The following is a 21,599-nucleotide window of genomic DNA, read 5'->3' as shown; positions in this document are numbered from 1 at the left end:
AAACTTTCTCAAAACTCTCAACATAAAATCGGCATGACCTGCCCGCTATTCTCACCGTTCAGAATCTCAGATTTCCAGTGTAAAGTATATTTAAATCATCACAATCAACAACATGTCATATATCAATAAATCGCATCATAAACACTAGCACTTAGCATATACAGCATGCACCACACATCCTAGATTACCCACATAGCACATAGCATGTAAGTCAATCTTCAAAAACATTCAGTAGATGAATCATCTACATTGTCAGCCGAAGCCTCAGAAAACATTTTCAATCACCACACAATCTCAATGCATAAACAGTAAACAATGTCGAAATATCGACCCTAAGCATTAACTAGAGATTCAGTGAGAAGCCCTCACCTGAAAATCTCCAGAATGATCAACTAGTGCTTCCTCGCACTCAAAGTGTTGCTCCTCGGGAAATTCCTCAAAAGTTCCTTTAAAACAAAATCACAGAAATACTATCAGAATCTATCGAAAACTAAGTATCGATACGTACTAAGGTTACTCGAAGTAATCTATACTCTAAGGTACGATAATCTAGCGCGAAAGACAAGTTTTCGGAAAAAGGAAATTTCTTCCTCCCCCCTTAATAGGGCTCGGCCACTTTGGCTAATTATGGGGCTCGATTTTTCTTCGATCAAACTTGGTTCCTATGCTTTCATAAGCCGTAACTAAGGGTATTCTGAACTCGGAAAAATTATCGGGATCAAAAACTGTCGCAGGGGTATTTTGGTCATGATTTTTTAACTTAGGATTTTCAAAAACTGAAATCCCAAAAATAAAATTTTGCAGGGACGTTACTAACGACGTTTATGACAACTAATCCTACTAACACTAAGCTAAGGCGATAGTTTACAGCCTAAAGGTTGGAACTTTTACTCAAAAACTACATAAATGGGTATTTTAGGCTAGAATTGATTCCGGGAATTCCGGCGACATAACGGAAAATCTAATCCGGCAGAAGTGATCTTGGGCACATATAGAAGAGGTTTAGAATCAGAAATGAAAGATTCAGGATAGTTTTGCAAAAACCCATAAACTATCCACTCAGAAAACTCTACAGAAAAGCTATGGAAAAAGCGATCAGAAGGTAAGGATTAGCGACTATACCTCGAAAACCTTGAAGCAGCAACTGATTAATCAACGATCAAGCAAGGTTTGAACAAAAACTCTTCTTCCTTCTTCCTTGGATGAGCTCGCGGGATTTGAGGAGAGAAAATGGGAGGAAAATTTGAGTTTTTCTTCCTTTCTTGCTATATATTAAAGGTTGGAAATTCGCGGGAAAATGAAAGTTTCGCGAATCTGAATTTTTCCGGGCGACATTCTCCATGAATTCTAAGATAGGTTTTGGCAAAGGAATTCCTAAGCTAAGAAGATGTCTCCTTGTATTTTTGGCAACTAATGCAAAGTCGGTGCAAAGTCGGTGTAAAACTATTTTACCCGATAAGTTGCTTTTTGCCTCGGAATGTCCGGAATGGAAAACTTCCTTCTGAAGAAAGATTGAAATCATCAAGAGAAATGGGTGTACGCGTGTAGAATATCCATTTGAAGCTCTGAATAGATAAAGTCCCATAGTCGGGTGATTCTAGGGTTTTGAAATACCAGGGATTCGGGTTTCGGCAAACTTCCGATGATTGGAATCGGACGTTCGTAGATCCTAGAGTTTCGCCTCGAAACGATTGTTATATATGGAAGAAGAGAAATTCTAACATTTCTCTGAAGATTTTTGGAATTAACTGCCATCGTGCCTAAAAGTGAAAATTAGCTATATACTAGGGTTTCTGACCTAGGTTTAAGCGTGTAACGATCGTGCTATAACTTTTATCGATCATAATGAAATCTTGAACTTTTCCTGAACTTTCTCCTTCATAAATATATTTCATTTAATAAACTTTCGTTCAGGTTTCCCTTCACATTACATCAACCCTAATCGTGAATAAGAAGTTTATTCACTTAGCATGAACTTATAAAACTCGGGCCTTACATTACTACCCTCCAAAAAGAAAGTTTCGACCTCGAAACTTAAGGGTTAGTAAAAAGTTCTGGATACTGTTCTTGAATCTTCTCCTTCAGCTCCCATGTCGCATCACCAGTGTCTTTATTCCAAATAACCTTCACTAACTCGATCTCTTTCCCTCTCAACTGTTTTATCCTGGTGTCACCAATGCTAATTGGCGGTGTCTCGAAAGACAGATCATCCTTCAACTCAATATCATCCAGCTCGATAACATGTGTCGGATCCGCAATATATTTCCTCAGTTGTGACACGTGGAATACATCATGAATATTTGATAGAAATGGAGGTAGTGCAATCTGATATGCGACTGGTCCAATTCGACGAGTGATCTGATACGGTCCAATAAACTTGGGCGTAAGCTTCTTTGACTTGATTGCTCGACCAACTCCCGTCGTCTGAGTAACTCTCAGAAATACATGATCTCCTTCTTCGAACTCCAGAGTTCTGCGCCTCTGATCTGCATAACTCTTCTGTCTACTCTGAGAAGTCCTCATCTTCTCTCTGATCTGCTTGATCTTCTCAGTGGTCTGTTGCAGAAGTTCTGGTCCTACCAACAGATTTTCTCCGTTTTGGTACCAACACAAAGGTGTTCTACACTTGCGGCCATACAAAGCCTCATACGGTGCCATACCAATGCTCGTATGAAAACTGTTGTTGTATGTGAACTCAATCAATGGCAATAAGGTATCCCAACTGCCCTTGTTGTCTAACACGCAAGCGCGTAGCAAATCCTCCAACGACTGAATAGTTCTCTCAGTCTGTCCATCAGTCTGCGGATGATAAGCAGAACTTAGTCTCAGCCTCGTTCCCAAAGCTTCTTGAAGAGCTCCCCAAAAATGTGATGTAAACTTCGGGTCTCGATCGGATACAATACTTGTCGGTACTCCGTGAAGTCGTACAATCTCCGCTATATATATCTCTGATAGTTTCTCCACGTTGTACGTAGTCCTCACCGGTACGAAATGAGCCGACTTAGTCAGTCGATCCACGATTACCCAAATAGAATCGGATCCCTTCTGAGTTCTTGGCAAAGCCACGACGAAATCCATCGATATGTTATCCCATTTCCATTCTGGCACATCCAAACTTTGTAGCATACCTGAAGACTTCTGATGCTCCACCTTCGCCTTCTGACATGTCAGACATGCAGCTACATACTCAGCCACTTGTCTTTTCATTCCTGGCCACCAAAAATTCACCTTCAAGTCCTGGTACATCTTCTTCATTCCAGGATGAATGCTTAACTTGCTCTTGTGACCTTCATCCATAATCAATCTTCTCAAGTCAGGGTTGTTAGGTACACAAACCCTATCTTTACACCGTAGGATATTGTCACTTCCTACCTTGAATTCTGGGTCCTTACCTTGACTTACCAAATTTCTTTTCCCGAGCAGAAACTCATCTTGTAACTGTTGGTCTCGGATTTCCTCCATCAACCCATTGGTAATTCTGATCATCCCGAACTTCAGTTCTCCCTCGGATAATCTCACATCCAAGCTCAAATCTCTAAATTGTTCCAGCAGTTGCAGCTCCTTCACCATCATCGACGAGATGTGCATCTTCCTGCTCAAGGCATCAGCAACAACATTCGCCTTTCCAGGATGATATTGCAGAGTGAACTCGTAATCTTTGAGAAATTCCATCCACCGGCGCTGCCTCATGTTCAGCTCCTTCTGCTCAAACAAGTACTTCAAGCTCTTATGATCACTGAATATGGTGAAATTGCATCCATATAAGTGATGTCTCCAAATCTTCAGCGCAAATACGATTGCAGCTAGTTCCAAGTCATGAGTCGGATAATTCTTCTCATGCACCTTCAGTTGTCTTGAAGCATAAGCAACCACCTTCCGATGTTGCATCAGCACACATCCCAAACCTTGATGCGAAGCATCACAGTATACCTCATAAGGTTCCTCTGGTTGCGGTAAGACGAGTACAGGTGACGTCGTCAACCGTTCCTTCATCGTCTGAAAACTAGTTTCGCACGCTTCAGTCCATGCAAAAGGTTGGTCCTTCCTCGTCAGTTGAGTCAAAGGTCCAACTATCTTCGCGAAGTTCTCGATGAAACGACGATAGTACCCCGCCAAACCGACAAAACTTCTGATCTCCGTCACTGTCTTCGGCCGTTCCCACGACAATACGGTCTCTACCTTTGCTGGATCCACAGCTATCCCCTCCTTAGAGATCACATGGCCTAAGAATTTTACCTCTTTGAGCCAAAATTCGCACTTAGAAGGATTGGCATACAACTCCTTCTCCCTCAGCACTTGTAAAACTTGTCGCAAGTGCTCCTCATGGTCTTCAGCATTCTTTGAGTAGATCAGAATGTCGTCGATAAACACCACGACGAATCGATCCAGGAATGTATGGAAAGTCATATTCATGTAAGCCATGAATATTGCCGGCGCATTTGTCACCCCAAATGGCATCACTAAGTACTCATAGTGTCCATAACGGGTTCTGAATGCCGTCTTCTGAATATCCTCGGTCTTGACTCTGATTTGATGATAACCCGACTTCAGGTCGATCTTCGAGAATATTGTAGCTCCTCGCAGTTGATCCATCAAATCATCAATCCTAGGTAACGGATACCTATTCTTGACGGTTACCTTGTTCAATTGTCGGTAGTCGACACATAATCTCGACTTCCCGTCCTTCTTCTTCACCAATAAGACTGGCGCTCCCCAAGGTGAAACGCTTGGTCGTATGAATCCCTTCGACAGAAGATCTTCGAGTTGGGACTTCAATTCCACTAGCTCCGCAGGTGCCATACGATATGGTGCAATCGAAATCGGCCCTGTTCCCGGTACGATGTCTATTGCAAACTCAATGTCGCGCACAGGCGGCAATCCAGGTACATCGCCAGGAAAAACATCCGTGAATTCTTTCACCACTGGAATACTGCCAACTTCTGGGTTCCCTTTGCTCTCCAAGCTTAGCAAAACAGAATACTCCTGAGATCCCTCGTTCAAAGCGACGCTGATGTGATTGGCAGATAGATACTCGGAAAGATCCGAATCAGGGAATACCACTCTCTTTCGGTTGCAGTCCAAAAGACAATGATAGCGGGACAACCAATCCATTCCTAGGATAACATCTAGGTTCTTAAGAGTTAGGCATACTAGGTTAGCATGGTAGATCCTATTGTTGTATGTTATCGGACAATACATGCATGCTGAATTAGCAAGTAGAGTCTTGGCAGGAGTAGCAACTATCAGATCGAAGCTCAAAGCAGTAATAGGAAGTCTTAATCTGATTGCACAATCTCTAGAGATAAATGAATGCGTTGCTCCGGAATCAAAAAGTACGGATAGAAGATTACCGTCAATCCCGCAGTCGCCTCTAATCAGTCCATCGACTCCCTCAGCATCCTCACCATCCATGGTGTAGACTCTCGCCTTCGCAGCAGGACGCTTCCCTCGAGCTGTGTTGACGGTTGATTCCGCCTTTGGTACCTTACACTGTGCCGCAGTATGCCCCAGTTTATTACAGTTGTAACATTGAGGCCTCGTGTCGGGACAATCACGAGCATAATGCCCTGACTTCCCACACTTGAAGCAAATCAGTTCCCGGTTCTGAGTCTGACCTCCTGAACCACCAGCAGCACCCACCATGGGCCTGTAAGATCCTGATGCAAACCCTCTACCAGCAGGGCGCTGATACGGCCTCCTGTTCTGAAACCTTCCCCTGTTCTGAGTATTCTGGGAGCCCGACCTCATCGGCCCTCCAGTTCCAGCCCGGTTCAACCTCCGGTTCTTCATCAGCTCCACTTCAGTGGCTTTCTCCACCAATGATTGGAATCGCATGATTCCCAGTGGCCTCACTGAGTCCTCAATATCCGGCCTCAGTCCATTCACGAAGCGCTTGCACATGTAGCGCTCGTCAACATGATCATTAAAGAATTGGAAATGCTTTGCCAAAGACTCCAGCTTCGAAGCAAATTCCGGTACAGACATACCTCCCTGACGGAGTGTCAAAAACTGCGCCTCCCTCTCATCCCGGGCACTTGTCGGAAAATACTTTTCCAAGAATGCGGTCCGGAACGAGTTCCAGTTAATTTCTTCATGGTTGGCTTCCATGATTCCCCTGGTGCCCTTCCACCAGTATTCAGCATCTCCCAGCAGAAGATAAGTCGCCATGCCCACCTGGGCACCCTCTACAGTCTGCAGAACGCCGAAAATCTTCTCGATTTCCTGGATCCAGAGATCCGCTGCGTCTGGGTCAGTACCACCAGAGAACTTTGGTGGGTTTTGCCTCCTGAAGTCATTGAGGCCTTTGTTCTGGTCCAGAGTGACTTCCCTCTGGCGCTGATGCTGTTCACGTGCTTCTTCAGTAGCACGCCTCATGGCATTATCATTTGCCTGTGCTGTTACCGCTTGAGCCTGCACTGTTACCGCTTGGGCCATAGTGGCCATCATCTCAGCTAGCTGGTTAGTATTCACCATATTCTGTTAAAGGAAGCAAACAGTCAGTACTTATCATAAGATAGCATCTAGCATCACTATACAATATGAATAAGCAATAACTTCAATCAATTTTTAAGCGAAAAATCGCTTGCAGACAATCAATTTTCACTCTTTGCAGAGTCACACAACCTAGCACAGAAGATCTATTCCCCAACAACTCCCGAAAGACTCGACCGTGCTCTGATACCACAATGTAACACCCCAAATTCGGTGGCGTCACTTTAGTAACCAAAATAAACTTAATGCGGAAAAACGTGAATATTTTTTTTTTTATAATAATAACTAAGACAAGACTGAATTAAATAAAACCCAAAAGCGAAAAGCAATAGGATTAATATACAATATATAAACAGCCCCCGCTGTGGTAGCAACCTCGTCACGAGTAACCTCCAGTGACGGAAAGAAAGGTGCAACGCCCGTAGGCAATATATACAAACCAAATGAAAAGGGTGAAGTGCCCGCAACACCATCCCTCAAAACTGAGAATCAGCTGACCCAATGGCCTGAAAATGAGACTTCCTAAGTCCAACCAACTCTCTGTGATTCCCGTAAGGAAACCACACAAAAAGCTATAGGCGGATCTACCCTGTCCCCTAAGTAACAAATGAAGCAAGACTGTCAGAGCTAAAACTCTACTCCTACACTAATCCTAACTCGAGGAGCTCATACCAACACTCAAATCTATGTGCTAGCATGATCGTCGTCTGAATCAGAATCCAGAACGACCAAGTCTACTAACCCTATCCGTCCTCCCCTCGCAACCACAGTGCACTCCGATGCTGGACTCACGGGCTTAGGGCCCGAACCCTGATCATCAATGATCGCAACGGAGGGTGCACTAGACCCTGCCGAAGGCACTCCCACTGGAATCTCCTCTGAGGGATCCTCCTCCTCTGAAGATGACGGTGGCGGTGGTGCTCCTCCGAATCCTGGTCCGCAGTGAACGCCCGGTGGCAAGTTGAAGCTGATAGAGCATCGCCTCAACACTCCTGACCTCAAGAGTCCTCCACTGTCCACGTGATCCTCCATGATACGCCTCGGTGGCTCGCGGGGTCAACCACCCACGACCCGGGGTCGTCCTGATCTATCATCTCGTACATAATCCCCCCCGAAGGGTGGACCATGGTGAACCAGTCCGCAATATTCATCTGACAAAGGCGTTGTCCGCCAAAACACACACAGAAGACGCGAGGGTCAACTCTAAAGAACTATGTAGATAATAAACCCAATAGGTACAATTAATAGATAGCCACTTAGGCTTATAACTAGAGATATCATTCCTAGGGTTGCATGTTCCACAAAATCATAACGACAATAATAACAATTAGCATGTTCCAAGTAAGTTTATCAAATAGCAACCACACTCATCAACTAAGTCAGTATGCATGTTGCGTGATATGTATGCAGGTTAACCCGGTCAACCAATATGCAATCCGGAACGGATGGACATCAACGGATCAGCCCTTCACCAGCCACGGTGGTGCCATTTCGGCCCGCGTGCCTCTTACACCAACAACAACGGTAGTCAGATCAGCCGTAACCCGTAGGTCTGCCATTTCGGTCTGCTACAAGAGACGTCTACAGACGCTCTATCACGGAAATCCGGGTCTTATGACCATTTTGGAATCCGACGAGGTCCAGAGTACGTCCTGTGTTAATACCCCATTAATGTTGCATGAATGCAGGATGATTAGTCAAACAACGTCTCCGTCCTCACTCGACACGTCGCCACGTGTTCTAGGTAAATTAAAGTCTCTAAAATCTTACCCTAAGGCAAAGTCGATTCTGCGACAAAAGACACACTTCACAACACACATCGCTGCTCCAACAGCACAAGAGTATCACATACTCGGGAACTAACGGTTCCCCGGACTTATCCCCAGGATAGCCCCACAACATAGCTGCTCCAACAGCACAACAACCAACGCTGCTCCAACAGCACAACAACAACAGACTCAACACTTGGATCCGACGACACTTCTCGTTTTCCAAAACTATGATTTTCATCCAAAGCCTCCTTTCGAGATTATTACCCTTACTTAAAGATTTAGAGGTTGTTTAATGTCTTATGAATTTTCTTTTCAAAATAATATCCTTTTTAGTCTGATCGCAATTCCTATAAGTTCTCGGGATCTTCGAATCCCCAAATGACTCCAGAGAATGTCTCGATCCATAAACCCTATACAAGGCCCGAACCTCGTTCGTCCTATCAAACTTTCTCAAAACTCTCAACATAAAATCGGCATGACCTGCCCGCTATTCTCACCGTTCAGAATCTCAGATTTCCAGTGTAAAGTATATTTAAATCATCACAATCAACAACATGTCATATATCAATAAATCGCATCATAAACACTTAGCACTTAGCATATACAGCATGCACCACACATCCTAGATTACCCACATAGCACATAGCATGTAAGTCAATCTTCAAAAACATTCAGTAGATGAATCATCTACATTGTCAGCCGAAGCCTCAGAAAACATTTTCAATCACACACAATCTCAGTGCATAAACAGTAAACAATGTCGAAATATCGACCCTAAGCATTAACTAGAGATTCAGTGAGAAGCCCTCACCTGAAAGATCTCCAGAATGATCAACTAGTGCTTCCTCGCACTCAAAGTGTTGCTCCTCGGGAAATTCCTCAAAAGTTCCTTTAAAACAAAATCACAGAAATACTATCAGAATCTATCGAAAACTAAGTTATCGATACGTACTAAGGTTACTCGAAGTAATCTATACTCTAAGGTACGATAATCTAGCGCGAAAGACAAGTTTTCGGAAAAAGGAAATTTCTTCCTCCCCCTTAATAGGGCTCGGCCACTTTGGCTAATTATGGGGCTCGATTTTTCTTCGATCAAACTTGGTTCCTATGCTTTCATAAGCCGTAACTAAGGGTATTCTGAACTCGGAAAAATTATCGGATCAAAAACTGTCGCAGGGGTATTTTGGTCATGATTTTTAACTTAGGATTTTCAAAACTGAAATCCCAAAAATAAAATTTTGCAGGGACGTTACTAACGATGTTTATGACAACTAATCCTACTAACACTAAGCTAAGGCGATAGTTTACAGCCTAAAGGTTGGAACTTTACTCAAAAACTACATAAATGGGTATTTTAGGCTAGAATTGATTCCGGCGGAATTCCGGCGACATAACGGAAAATCTAATCCGGCAGAAGTGATCTTGGGCACATATAGAAGAGGTTTAGAATCAGAAATGAAAGATTCAGGATAGTTTTGCAAAAACCCATAAACTATCCACTCAGAAAACTCTACAGAAAAGCTATGGAAAAAGCGATCAGAGGTAAGGATTAGCGACTATACCTCGAAACCTTGAAGCAGCAACTGATTAATCAACGATCAAGCAAGGTTTGAACAAAAACTCTTCTTCCTTCTTCCTTGGATGAGCTCGCGGATTTGAGGAGAGAAAATGGAGGAAAATTTGAGTTTTTCTTCCTTTCTTTGCTATATATAAAGGTTGGAAATTCGCGGGAAAATGAAAGTTTCGCGAATCTGATTTTTCCGGCGACATTCTCCATGAATTCTAAGATAGGTTTTGGCAAAGGAATTCCTAAGCTAAGAAGATGTCTCCTTGTATTTTTGGCAACTAATGCAAAGTCGGTGCAAAGTCGGTGTAAAACTATTTTACCCGATAAGTTGCTTTTTGCCTCGAATGTCGGAATGGAAAACTTCCTTCTGAAGAAAGATTGAAATCATCAAGAGAAATGGGTGTACGCGTGTAGAATATCCATTTGAAGCTCTGAATAGATAAAGTCCCCATAGTCGGGTGATTCTAGGGTTTTGAAATACCAGGGATTCGGTTTCGGCAAACTTCCGATGATTGGAATCGGACGTTCGTAGATCCTAGAGTTTCGCCTCGAAACGATTGTTATATATGGAAGAAGAGAAATTCTAACATTTCTCTGAAGATTTTTGGAATTAACTGCCATCGTGCCTAAAAGTGAAAATTAGCTATATACTAGGGTTTCTGACCTAGGTTTAAGCGTGTAACGATCGTGCTATAACTTTTATCGATCATAATGAAATCCTTGAACTTTTCCTGAACTTTCTCCTTCATAAATATATTTCATTTAATAAACTTTCGTTCAGGTTTCCCTTCACATTACATCAACCCTAATCGTGAATAAGAAGTTTATTCACTTAGCATGAACTTAAAAACTCGGGCCTTACAAAAGTTGTCTTGGATACGTCGAGGGGGATGAGCCTTAAGTCTTGAGAAAGAGGAAAATATGGTGGATACCCATTTGTTGGTCAAACTAAGCCGTATGATTACTCTTATGCATTACATTCTCATCCCTATGGCGCGAGGTAATGTTGTTTTTGAAAGAGATACATAACCATTTGTGGTGGTGCTATTGAGACGCACTTGATGTATCTATGATAAAGTGCTTTTGAGACGCACTTGACTTACTTTCAAATAAGATTATAAAATAAAGTTTATTCACAATTGACATGTGTGAAAGTGCTTTGTGAGACGCACTTAAATGCTTATGAGACGCATTTATTCAAAGTAGACATGTGTGAAAGTGCTTTGTGAGACGCACTTAAATGCTTATGAGACGCATTTAAAATTTGTGAATAAATATGTGAGTGAGATGGTAAAAGCCGTCATCTATGAAAGACTTGGGCAATTTTTCTAAAACGCTCACATGTATCCTAAGGCTCGGGAAATGGCTTTAATATTCTATCGCGGAGTCTCTACATTTTAAAGTTATGGTGTGTGTAGTGGGGGTTCCAACCAAGTCAAACTAGTTCAAGATTCGTTCACTCTTTTGACAAAAGTTGTCACCTCACTTCACTACGTGTTAATTCAATCCTCTGGACATTAACACTTAAGCACAAAATTAACTTTCTTTGCTCAGGAAAAAAAAAATATTTCTAGGTTGTCATTAGTGGGGGATTGTTAGAATAATGACACCAAGAAAATTATTTTGATTCATTTTCCGTTACACTATTCTAGTTCAACACATTAATTAAGGTTTAAAGGTTTCTTTCGGTTTCTTTTGTAATATGCACAATTTTATAACAAACTTTATTATCTTTTAATTTGAGAATAGTGGAGTTAGACTATTTAAAAGGGAAGCACAACTTGTGTCTGATATAGAAGAAAATGGATGAGAACAAAGGACGGTAGAAAATAGAATAGTTCTTCCTCTCTTTGAGAATTCTGAGCATTGTTGTAGAGACTCCAACATGTGTAGGTTCTGAGTGCACAGTACCTTGCATGTGGTTGTGTTAACCTTGGGGAGCAAACCCGGCAATAGATTGCACCGGAGATCTGCCGGAATTTTTGCTTTCAAGGTAGTGGTTCGTCTACGGCGCAGCTATCTTCCTAATATTTCCAACAGAACAATGAGTCTTTGGGTTCAATTTGGGTAGATTACATTAACTTATGTTTGGTTACATAATTACATTAATTTAGAGTTTCATTTTGTTGTCAATAAATTATCTCCATCAAATTTTGCACATAAGATTCACAGGGTATTAAAAATAACACGTGGATAAGTGAGTGACAGTTAGGAAGATGATTGTACCAAAATTGATGACAAATGGACACTTAGGTAATTTTTGGAGTTAAATTGATTGAAAAAAATTAGGAATTTATTGCAAATGATTTTTTTACGGGAGCTCAATTTAATTCGTTTTATTTTTGTACATTGGAAAATTGCATCTGCCGGGGATTAAACCCTGTGTTAGAAGTCCCACATTGGCTAGAGATAGAGGCAAGATAAGCTTTATAAGGGTAGTGCAAACCTCAACTCTTGAGCTAGCTTTTGTGGTTGAGTATAGACCTACCAATTTCTAATATGGTATCAGAGCCTATCCTAGATCCATTTGTTGTGGAGATCACCCATATTTGGGTCACCCGTTGTTGATCCCACGTTCCAGTCTGTTCAATCCTGGACGTGAGAGGGTGTGTTAGAAGTCCCACATTGGCTAGAGATAGAGCCAAGATAAGCTTTATAAGGGTAGTGCAAACCTCAACTCTTGAGCTAGCTTTTGTGGTTGAGTATAGGCCTACCAATTTCTAATACCTGGACTTCCCGCTACCCAATCCTTAGCTCCTACCACTTGAGCTATCATATAGGGACAATTTCTCTTTAAAAATAAGGGACTAAAAATTTATTTAATTTTTTTTTTTTTTGATAAATTTCAAGGTAAGAGTCGTGTCAAAAGCAACCATATCATAGAGAAGAATAGTAAGAAAGAAACATATTGAATTGCGAAAGTCTTTTTGTAAATGAATTCAACGTTGGAAAATTCAGCACAAGCAAGACTCTGTTCCAAAGTCCCATGATATAATTTATAGCCTTAATCCAGTTTTTTGTCCCCAACCTTTGTCATAAATATGGTTTTAGTCCCTCGTCGGAGTAAAGGTGGGGATTGGTCCTCAAATTTTGTAAAATGATTGGCTTTGGTCCTTCCGACCGGTTGGGTCAACGCGGGAGCTCCGGAATGCCCATGTGGCGCGGCCACGTCATTTAATTCGTTCAATTGGCTTTTTAAATTTAATTTCTAATTATATTTAAAATTCCACATGTGTAATTAACAATTTAATTTAATTAAAAATATTAATATTACAAAAACTCTTAATGAATTTAATTGGTCCCTAATCTCTAATATCAAATGGTATTCTGCAATCCCTGCCCTCCTTCCACCTCCACACATACTCTCCTTCTCGTCGTCGTAGCATCTCGAGCGAGAGGAAGGTTGGTTTTTTTTAGCAAAGATCCTAGCACGACCCTTCTCTGTCATTGCAGTCTTGTTGGGTTGGTGTGGCGACGAGGTTACAGGGGCAAGCAAGGGAATGAATGGGGAAATCGTGATGTGGTGGCTACTGGTGGCTTCTTCCTCATATCTGCATTTTGGGGGTGGTGGTGAGTTTTCTGGGTTGTTGATTTTGGGAGTGGTGGTGAGTTCCTCAGATCTGCATCAAGGTGTAACTACTTTCTCCTTGTATGTACTTGAAGAATTCTGAATCAAGGCTGTAAATGAATTTTGAATCAGTTTGCCTGCCAATAACTTATCATGAGCCAGTGCTTAGGTTTGTTGTGACAAAACACATATGAACAAGGTGAGAATGATGAAGAAGATGAAAGGGTTTAATAAAGTGATTAAATATGGATTTAAATTAGAGATTTTGTATGGTTTAGATTTAGTAGCAATTTAGGGAATTGATAATTAGGGATTAGATTTTGTTAATTAGGGATTAAGAATTAATGTTGTTATGGGTTTCTTAATTTTTTTAAATGAAAAAGAAAAAAAGAAGCCAACTGGACTCATTAATTGAAATGCCAATGCCACATCAGCTCCCGGAGCTCCGGCGTTGACCCAACCGGCCGGAAGGACCAAAGCCAATCATTTTGCCAAAAATTTGGGACCAATCCCCACCTTTACTCCGGCGAGGGACTAAAGCCACATTTATGGCAAAGGTTGGGAACCAAAAACTGGATTAAGCTTAATTTATATTAAGAAAGTAGTGTGAACAAGGAATTTCATAAATTTTCATGGAACTTTCCTTTCCATTTTGTAAGGAGACTCAGTCTGACTTTGCAGTTTGCAGCATTTAGGATTCGATTCTAAGATGTTAATTCACCACCCTGCTATATAAACAACATAAGCTTGCTTCGTGCTTATCAAAAAAAAAAGCTTGCCTCGTAATAATAAATAGTTCCACGCCTTGTTGAGTTCGTAATCATCAGACATTTTCATCAAACACTTCTCTCAAGCTAAGACCAAAGATACAACTGGTTCTGGTTTGGCTTCTACTTTTCTGTTTCTCTTTATAACTACGTTCATGTGTTGATTATTACATGCTTGTTTCTTAGCCTTGTTTTTTCCTTTTGATGATCTAGTTTGTCTAGGTGGATACGTTTGTGTTTAAGCAAGATCCAATATATATCTACTTGGCCCTGTTGCTGATTCGTTTTTGGCTGAGTTTTCCTTTGAAGTGTGGCTTTATCTGCATTAATGTTGACATTTAAGTTTCATAAAATTATATTTATATGGATGGATTTCTATAATAACGTGGCGGTTAAGATATCGTAAAGTAATTACTGCTGACAGTGCATACTGCATAGTTATGTTACTATGCTATGCATCATGGCTAGAATTCCTAAGCCATTAAGTATTGGATGCTATGCTAGAGGGCGAGCCTCGGTACAACAGTAAAGTTGTTGCAATGTGATTTTAGAGCCATGGAATCAGCCTTTTAAATATATGTAAGATAAGACCGGCAACCCTAGATCCACAAAATGGGTCCGGCCCCTTCCCTAGACCTTGGTATTGCGGGAGATTTATAACACCACTGGGTTTGCTCTTTGGTTTAGCTGGTTTAACATGGACCAAGCTGCATCTTTGCTTCAATCTTGTGTTTGCTTCATTCCAGAGTAATCAACACTGAATAATTTCTCTTAATATAGTATCCTAAATGCATGTCAGATATATTTCCTAATCTGAGTAGCAATATAATTTCTCTTATACCCAGATTCTCCTATAATTGGAATTCAATGTTTGGTGTTCGATCACTCTCATATTTGTCAAATATCTTCAAGTCCATGAATAGCTCAACATTATTTTCTTTGCTGCAGTTTATAGTCGGCTAAGAATAATATTAAGCACCAAATAGTGATGGCAGATAGGCACCAGAATCCAACACTAGCACAAAAGTTTGCTACACAGCTTCATCTGAGATCAAGCCTTTCCCCACATGCTGCAATTACTCATGGAGGTTTGAAAAGGCCAGCAATGTTTCAGCAACAATTTTCATTTGAAAATTATTCAAATGCAGGGTTGAAGTTCCCTCCCAATGCTGCTACAACAGAATCTTTACATTCTGTAGGTTCAGCTGCTGTGTTTGTCTCATCCCCATCTGAGAAGAGCTTTGCAGGATTTGCAACTGATTTTCTCATGGGTGGAGTTTCTGCTGCAGTGTCCAAGTCTGCGGCTGCTCCTATCGAGCGCGTGAAGCTTCTTATTCAAAATCAAGATGAGATGATCAAGTCTGGGAGGCTCTCTGGACCTTACAAGGGAATTGTAGATTGCTTTGGAAGAACAATCAAAGATGAGGGAGTTCTTTCACTGTGGAGAGGGAACACTGTCAATGTTATCCGTTACTTCCCAACACAGGTTTTCCATTGCTCTTCTACTTTGCACTGTGATTCCTATTTGTGTGTTTTTTTAGTCCTACCTATGTGAAGGAATTAAGTAAGGGAGATAAAAAGAGAAAGAAGAACACTCAAACAATCTAAGAAACTCTCTTGATTTGGATTTCTTACTCTAATAGCATATGGACTAGTACATGGATATTTATAGATGCATTAAACATATCTTGATACTATGGGTATACTTTAAAATAATACAACTCTTGAAAAAGATGACTCAAGTTTAATTAAATGCTCTGCTAAACTCTACTACCATAAATGCTCTAGTAAAGGAGCTCTGCTAACTGAGCTATATCCCCTAAGCCAGATGGAGCATGCATGAAGGAGTGAAGTCGGTCTTCTATGAATTGATATGATTAATCAGCAGAAATATTTTTCCATCTTTCAGAATTCCACAATCCATTTTCTTAACACTATGTATGTGTAATTCTTTTTGCAGGCCCTGAACTTTGCATTTAAAGACTACTTCAAGAGCCTGTTTAACTTCAAGAAAGACAGGGATGGCTACTGGAAATGGCTTGCAGGTAATGTGGCATCTGGTGCTGCAGCAGGAGCTTTCTCATCTGTCTTTGTTTATTCATTGGATTTCGCTCGAACCCGCCTTGCCAGTGATGCCAAGGCTGTAAATAAAGGTGGAGAGAGGCAATTCAATGGTTTGATCGATGTCTACAAGAAGACTCTTCAATCTGATGGCATCGCTGGCCTCTACCGTGGATTCAATGTTTCTTTGGCCGGAATCATCGTCTACCGTGGTTTATACTTTGGAATGTATGATTCTCTGAAGCCAGTGGTCTTAGTTGGGAAGTTGCAGGTGAGGCATTATTGCTATACACAGACTTTTAACATCAGATTTCTTCAACTTTGTTACATTCTAACACTTCTAAGTTCACATTTCCTCAACTTGGTTACATTATAACACTTTGAAGTTCAACTTTCCTCAACTTGGTTACACTATAACACTTCTAAGTTCACCTTTCCTCAATTTAGTTACTCTATTACACTTCTAAGTTTACCTTTCCTCAACTTGGATTCATTACATGTTTATTTTTCTTAAAAATCAATTTATGGGTGTCTTGATGTTTCATTTCACAACTGATTCTAGTTCCAAACTCAATTATCAAATAAAGCAACAAATCATTAGTTATGTGGTGGTCAAGATCAATTGCTGGTTTCCTTAATTGGGTTTCACGACATTACCATACATAATTCACCTTTTTATAAATATATCCAAACAATCACACAAGGGTCAACTTTTCCTCAACTTGGTTACATTATAACACTTCTAACATGTTTTGTTCCACATTTGCAAGTGTTAGAATTGATTCTCTACTGTGAGAATAAATTTTTGCCTTTTGGGTATTATAATATTTCCTTTCACAACTGATTCTTGCACCAAAATTGAATTTTACAACATGATCAATTGAACAAAACTACAATTTCTAGCTTATGCTGTGGCCGGTGGACATGATCAATTGTGGGATTCCATAGGATTTAACAACAATACTCTTCAGAAATCACATTTCTCATAAATGTATCCAAAGAAACGCACTAAGATCATCTTTACTCAACTTGGTTGGTTACATTACATGTTTCACCTTTTTAAGAATCTTACATTCTCTCTGTGTTTTACAAAATCTCAGGATAGTTTCCTTGCAAGTTTTGCTCTGGGATGGATGGTTACTATTGGTGCTAGTGTTTCCTCCTACCCTTTAGACACTGTTAGAAGAAGAATGATGATGACATCAGGTGAAGCTGTCAAGTACAAGAGCTCTTTCGACGCGTTCTCACAAATTGTGAAGAAAGAAGGTCCAAAATCTCTCTTCAAGGGTGCTGGTGCAAACATCCTTAGAGCAGTTGCAGGTGCTGGTGTGCTATCTGGTTATGACAAACTTCAGGTTCTCATGCTGGGAAACAAGCAGGGTTCTGGTGGCGCTTAATCATTGACTTTATACCCAAAGAATATGGTTATGAAATTTCAAGATTCAAGTGTGCGTTATCAGCCAAAGATAATGATGAAAAATTGAATAGATAAAAATTAGTCCTACATTCTCTAGTTAGATATTTGTTTCTGTCAATTATTCCATATCTGCATATAGCAGTTTACATTCTGTATCTTGCCTTTTAGCCTTTGCTCCTTTTTGAAGTTTAGTTATTGTAATTTTGATTGAGGTTTGTCTAAATCACTCTAAATAAATATGGAGTAAAATCACTTTAGCTTAGGTGATGACCCTTTAAAATTTTGACTTTACGTTTTAAGAAATTCAACCTCATGATGTGTCAAAGCATTACTGGACCACATAAGGCTATGGTGATTTTACATAATAACTTGGGGTGATTTAGACTTTGATTGCCTTATATAGTTGTGGAGCTATGTCAATTTACTTCAAATTTGTTTTGGTTCCTAGATTTGGGCATGCTTGAGAGGATCTAAATCTAGTGTACTTTAGTAATGATATAACAAGGAATGGTTGATACTTTAGATACTGAATCCTTAATGGCATGAAAGAAGATCATGCTTTCTGAGTGGAGAAAATTTTGAGTACTTAACACTCACTACACTCCCTGTACAGAATATGATTTGAATGGAATGAACACTGGACACTTCTTTCTACGGGAGGGGCAAATTTTTTTCCTATGAGTGTTTACTTTTACTTTATTGGACAACGGTTAAAAACCACTCAAAGTAAACAATGACAGCATATTACTATGAATCATAAACAATACAAACAGTACTCATCATTTACAAAACTTTCACCTTTTACTTTTCTGTGATTGAACCATAATAATCACTTTTTTTTTGGTGTATGCGAAAAATAATAATCACTTTTTTTAAAGTACACTGTTTCTTTTCTTTGTTTTACTCTATGTTTTTCTCATCAACATAGTATTGTCATTTGTTCCTTCTCCTGCTTAATTATTTATTTCATGTCAAGTATAAGTTTTTGGCCGGCCAAGACATTATGTTTGATTTTGATCAGCTACAAAAACAACCATGTTCTTATAAAAGATTTTATTTACAAGCTGTTTTGCATAAAAAAAATTGAGCTAATAGGCTTGAGATTCTATTAAGTAAAAAAAATATTTAAATTCAAATTTAAATACTATTTAAATTTTAAGTTTCAATGTTTATTTTTAAAAATTTACTAAATCAAATTCATAACATATCAATAAATCTCTAATCAAAACTAATAATGTTTTATATTTGTATTATAAATTAAAAAATATTGTCTTTAATTATAATTTAGTATCTACATAAAAAAATATTTACTTAGTTTAATTTTTTTGGTGAATGAGAAAAATAAACAAACAGGCTACAAGGCTAAAACATCCGGGATAGCAAAGGAACTACTATATCTGAGGGAACAACAAAGCAAGTAAGGTCAATTGAGCAACTGCAAACTCCGCCAAACAGCAGTCCCTGGTCCGTTGGATTCATGGGGTAAATTGCACTGACTAAAATACTAGCTAAAATATGTATCAGTTTCATGAATAGGATTTTCACTTGGACAAATTGTTTATATATCAACAACATTATATCTTATCAATAATATATGTACAAATGTATAAAATACATGATGAATATAAATACGAAATGTTGTGCACGTATGGACAATGATCATTCTCATGTGTGTTTTTTTTTAAAGAGAAGAATATTGTATTATTCCATTGAATGTTTCAAAATACATCATTCTCATGTATGTATAACAAAAATAATAAAGGTTATATATGATATCAATCATAATAAGCTAATCCCATGAGTTTATATTATCAAATAAAGTATGCATTTGTTTTCAAAAAAAATCATAAGAAGCTAAACAAAATAAGATAACACAATGATTTTTTATTTGATTCATTCTCTTTTTGGCTAAGAATAAAACTGATCATCCAAACTATAAAAAGTAAAAACTAACTCTTACATTTTAAAGAAACCATATAACTAATGAGCATTAAACCATGGCTGAAAAAATCCAATTCATCGTCCCATCAGAAATATTCACACAAGCTAATGTCGTCACTACCATCATCATCATCATCTAGTAATATCCATTTGTCCTTGTTCACTCTCCACCCTTTGTGCTCTTAAAGTTGCATAGAGGGCTAATTGTTTCACTTTATTTCTAGAGCTCACAACACACTTGAACTTCCTCGAAAAATACATGTACTCTAGTCCTTGTTTTTTCAACTTATTATAGCACAATAAAATCATACCATATATATATACTTTACTTCCTTGTGACCCTTTTGAGTTGTCACCTTCAACATCTCAAGACCATCAATCTTTAGATTTGGATAATTAAAATATGCAAGCAACCCCTTCTTTGTAGATGCTATCCGGGTTTTCACATTTTCTACAGCGGCTCAAGAACCACGATTTCTTGCCATCAGGAGACCATCGGAAGAGCGGAAATGTGTCCAAAGAAACGGTTCGCCAAATGTAGCTATCTTCTGCAGCATTGCGGAAATCATTGCAACGTTCTTAGTTGTTGTGTAGATCGATAATAGAATTTGAGGCCACATTTCCAACCACCTTCACTAAAAAATCTCTTGGAAGAGATTTTACAGAAGTGGTGGGGGAGGGTCGACCATTATTATAAATGTGAGGACGTCTCGGCTTTTTTTCTCTTCACTACTCTTGAATAAGTCATGATTGTATGATAAACTTTGCAATTTAGAAAGAAAATATAGAGTTTAGAAGGTTTGGTCGATGTGTATTTTTTCTAGGTGCTTCAGAAAGCAAAATAACAACACCTAAAATACTACTGAAAAATATTTTCTTATGGTCGATGTGTGTGTGTTATGTGTATATATAGCAGAAATTGCAATATATTACTTTGAAGCTTAGGGAAAAAAAATCTTTTAAATAATAGTGAATACTTGGATACATAATAGAAATCACGCGGAGCTAACATTATAGTCGACACAAGTAACTTCACTTTGTTTTTTCCCACTAGAATTTTTTAAAGGATTGCCAAACATGCACATATAAATATTTTATTTGATCTATAGTCACCCGGTGTGAAAGTCCTAACTCTGCCCCTGCTTGTCTGTTAAACGAAGATGGTGAGGTTATAAAAATAAAACATTTATTTATGCTATTTTCCAATATGAAGGCAAAAACAGGTTCAACATGGAAAATCCTTGCTGATAAAAAAGATCAAAAGTTTGAAGTTGAAAGCAACCTACCCTGGATGTGCCCGTCACAAACGAGTAATTATACATTCACATCATTTTACTCTTTTATCTTATTTTCAATCATCATTTTTCTGTCTATCTCTCTTCTTTTCTTATCACATCACTAATTATATCTCACTTGTAATATTTCTTTGACTCTCTAGTCATCCACTGAAAACGGATTGTAAAATACTCTGGGAGAAAGACTTGTAAAGATGGCCTTGAGCAAATGAACATGAAGATTTATTTAGATTTAACATGTCTACGTACTTTTAATATCTGATGCACTTAAGTTTGCTCAATGTCTCCTGCAAGGTTACACTGTTACACAAATTCAAATGCCATCAACGACCAAGTACTTATCCAAGTGAGAATGACACACATTTTTAATTTCCTACGACTAGTTAAAACTCATTGATAAAAGAGTTTAATTTTGATGCACCGACGGTGTAAAGTTTTTTTACACCGTCAACCAATCAGATTTCAAGGATGTGACATGTCAATTAAAGAAATTAAATGAAAAGAGAGATTTTCTCACATCCTTGAAATCTTATTGGTTGACGGTGTAAAAAAACTTTACACCGTCGGTGCATCAAACTTTTTCTCTTGATAAAATCCCTACCCTCCTATCCCCTATGTTCAATAGTGAATTTCAAATGCTGTGTTGACAAGTTGACTAGCATGAGTGGATTTCAATAAGTAGCCATTGTTTTGACAACTTTACCATGAGTATATTTCAG

At 39.1% G+C, this 21,599-nt stretch overlaps 1 protein-coding gene across 4 annotated transcripts; it reads left to right on the top strand.

Annotated features, from left to right (window-relative positions):
* The first annotated feature begins 13,147 nt into the window (after window positions 1-13,147).
* On the top strand, window positions 13,148-17,924 carry LOC130743475 (ADP,ATP carrier protein, mitochondrial-like). Of its 4 annotated transcripts, none has more exons than XM_057595727.1 (4): window positions 13,148-13,401; window positions 15,115-15,652; window positions 16,127-16,498; window positions 17,328-17,924. In XM_057595727.1, exons 2-4 carry the CDS (start codon window positions 15,155-15,157, stop codon window positions 17,622-17,624), a joined length of 1,167 nt encoding a protein of 388 aa, XP_057451710.1. In that variant the 5' UTR covers window positions 13,148-13,401; window positions 15,115-15,154; the 3' UTR covers window positions 17,625-17,924. The 4 variants fall into 4 exon arrangements, with proteins under 4 accessions (XP_057451710.1, XP_057451711.1, XP_057451712.1 ...); XM_057595728.1 differs by having other exon boundaries at window positions 13,148-13,461; XM_057595729.1 differs by lacking the exon at window positions 13,148-13,401 and adding an exon at window positions 13,460-13,598.
* Window positions 17,925-21,599: the final 3,675 nt, after the last annotated feature.

This window comes from Lotus japonicus, chromosome 3 (assembly GCF_012489685.1).
Source record: "Lotus japonicus ecotype B-129 chromosome 3, LjGifu_v1.2".
Classification (NCBI taxonomy): Eukaryota; Viridiplantae; Streptophyta; class Magnoliopsida; order Fabales; family Fabaceae; genus Lotus; species Lotus japonicus.
This window is presented reverse-complemented; position numbering and strand designations above follow the sequence as displayed.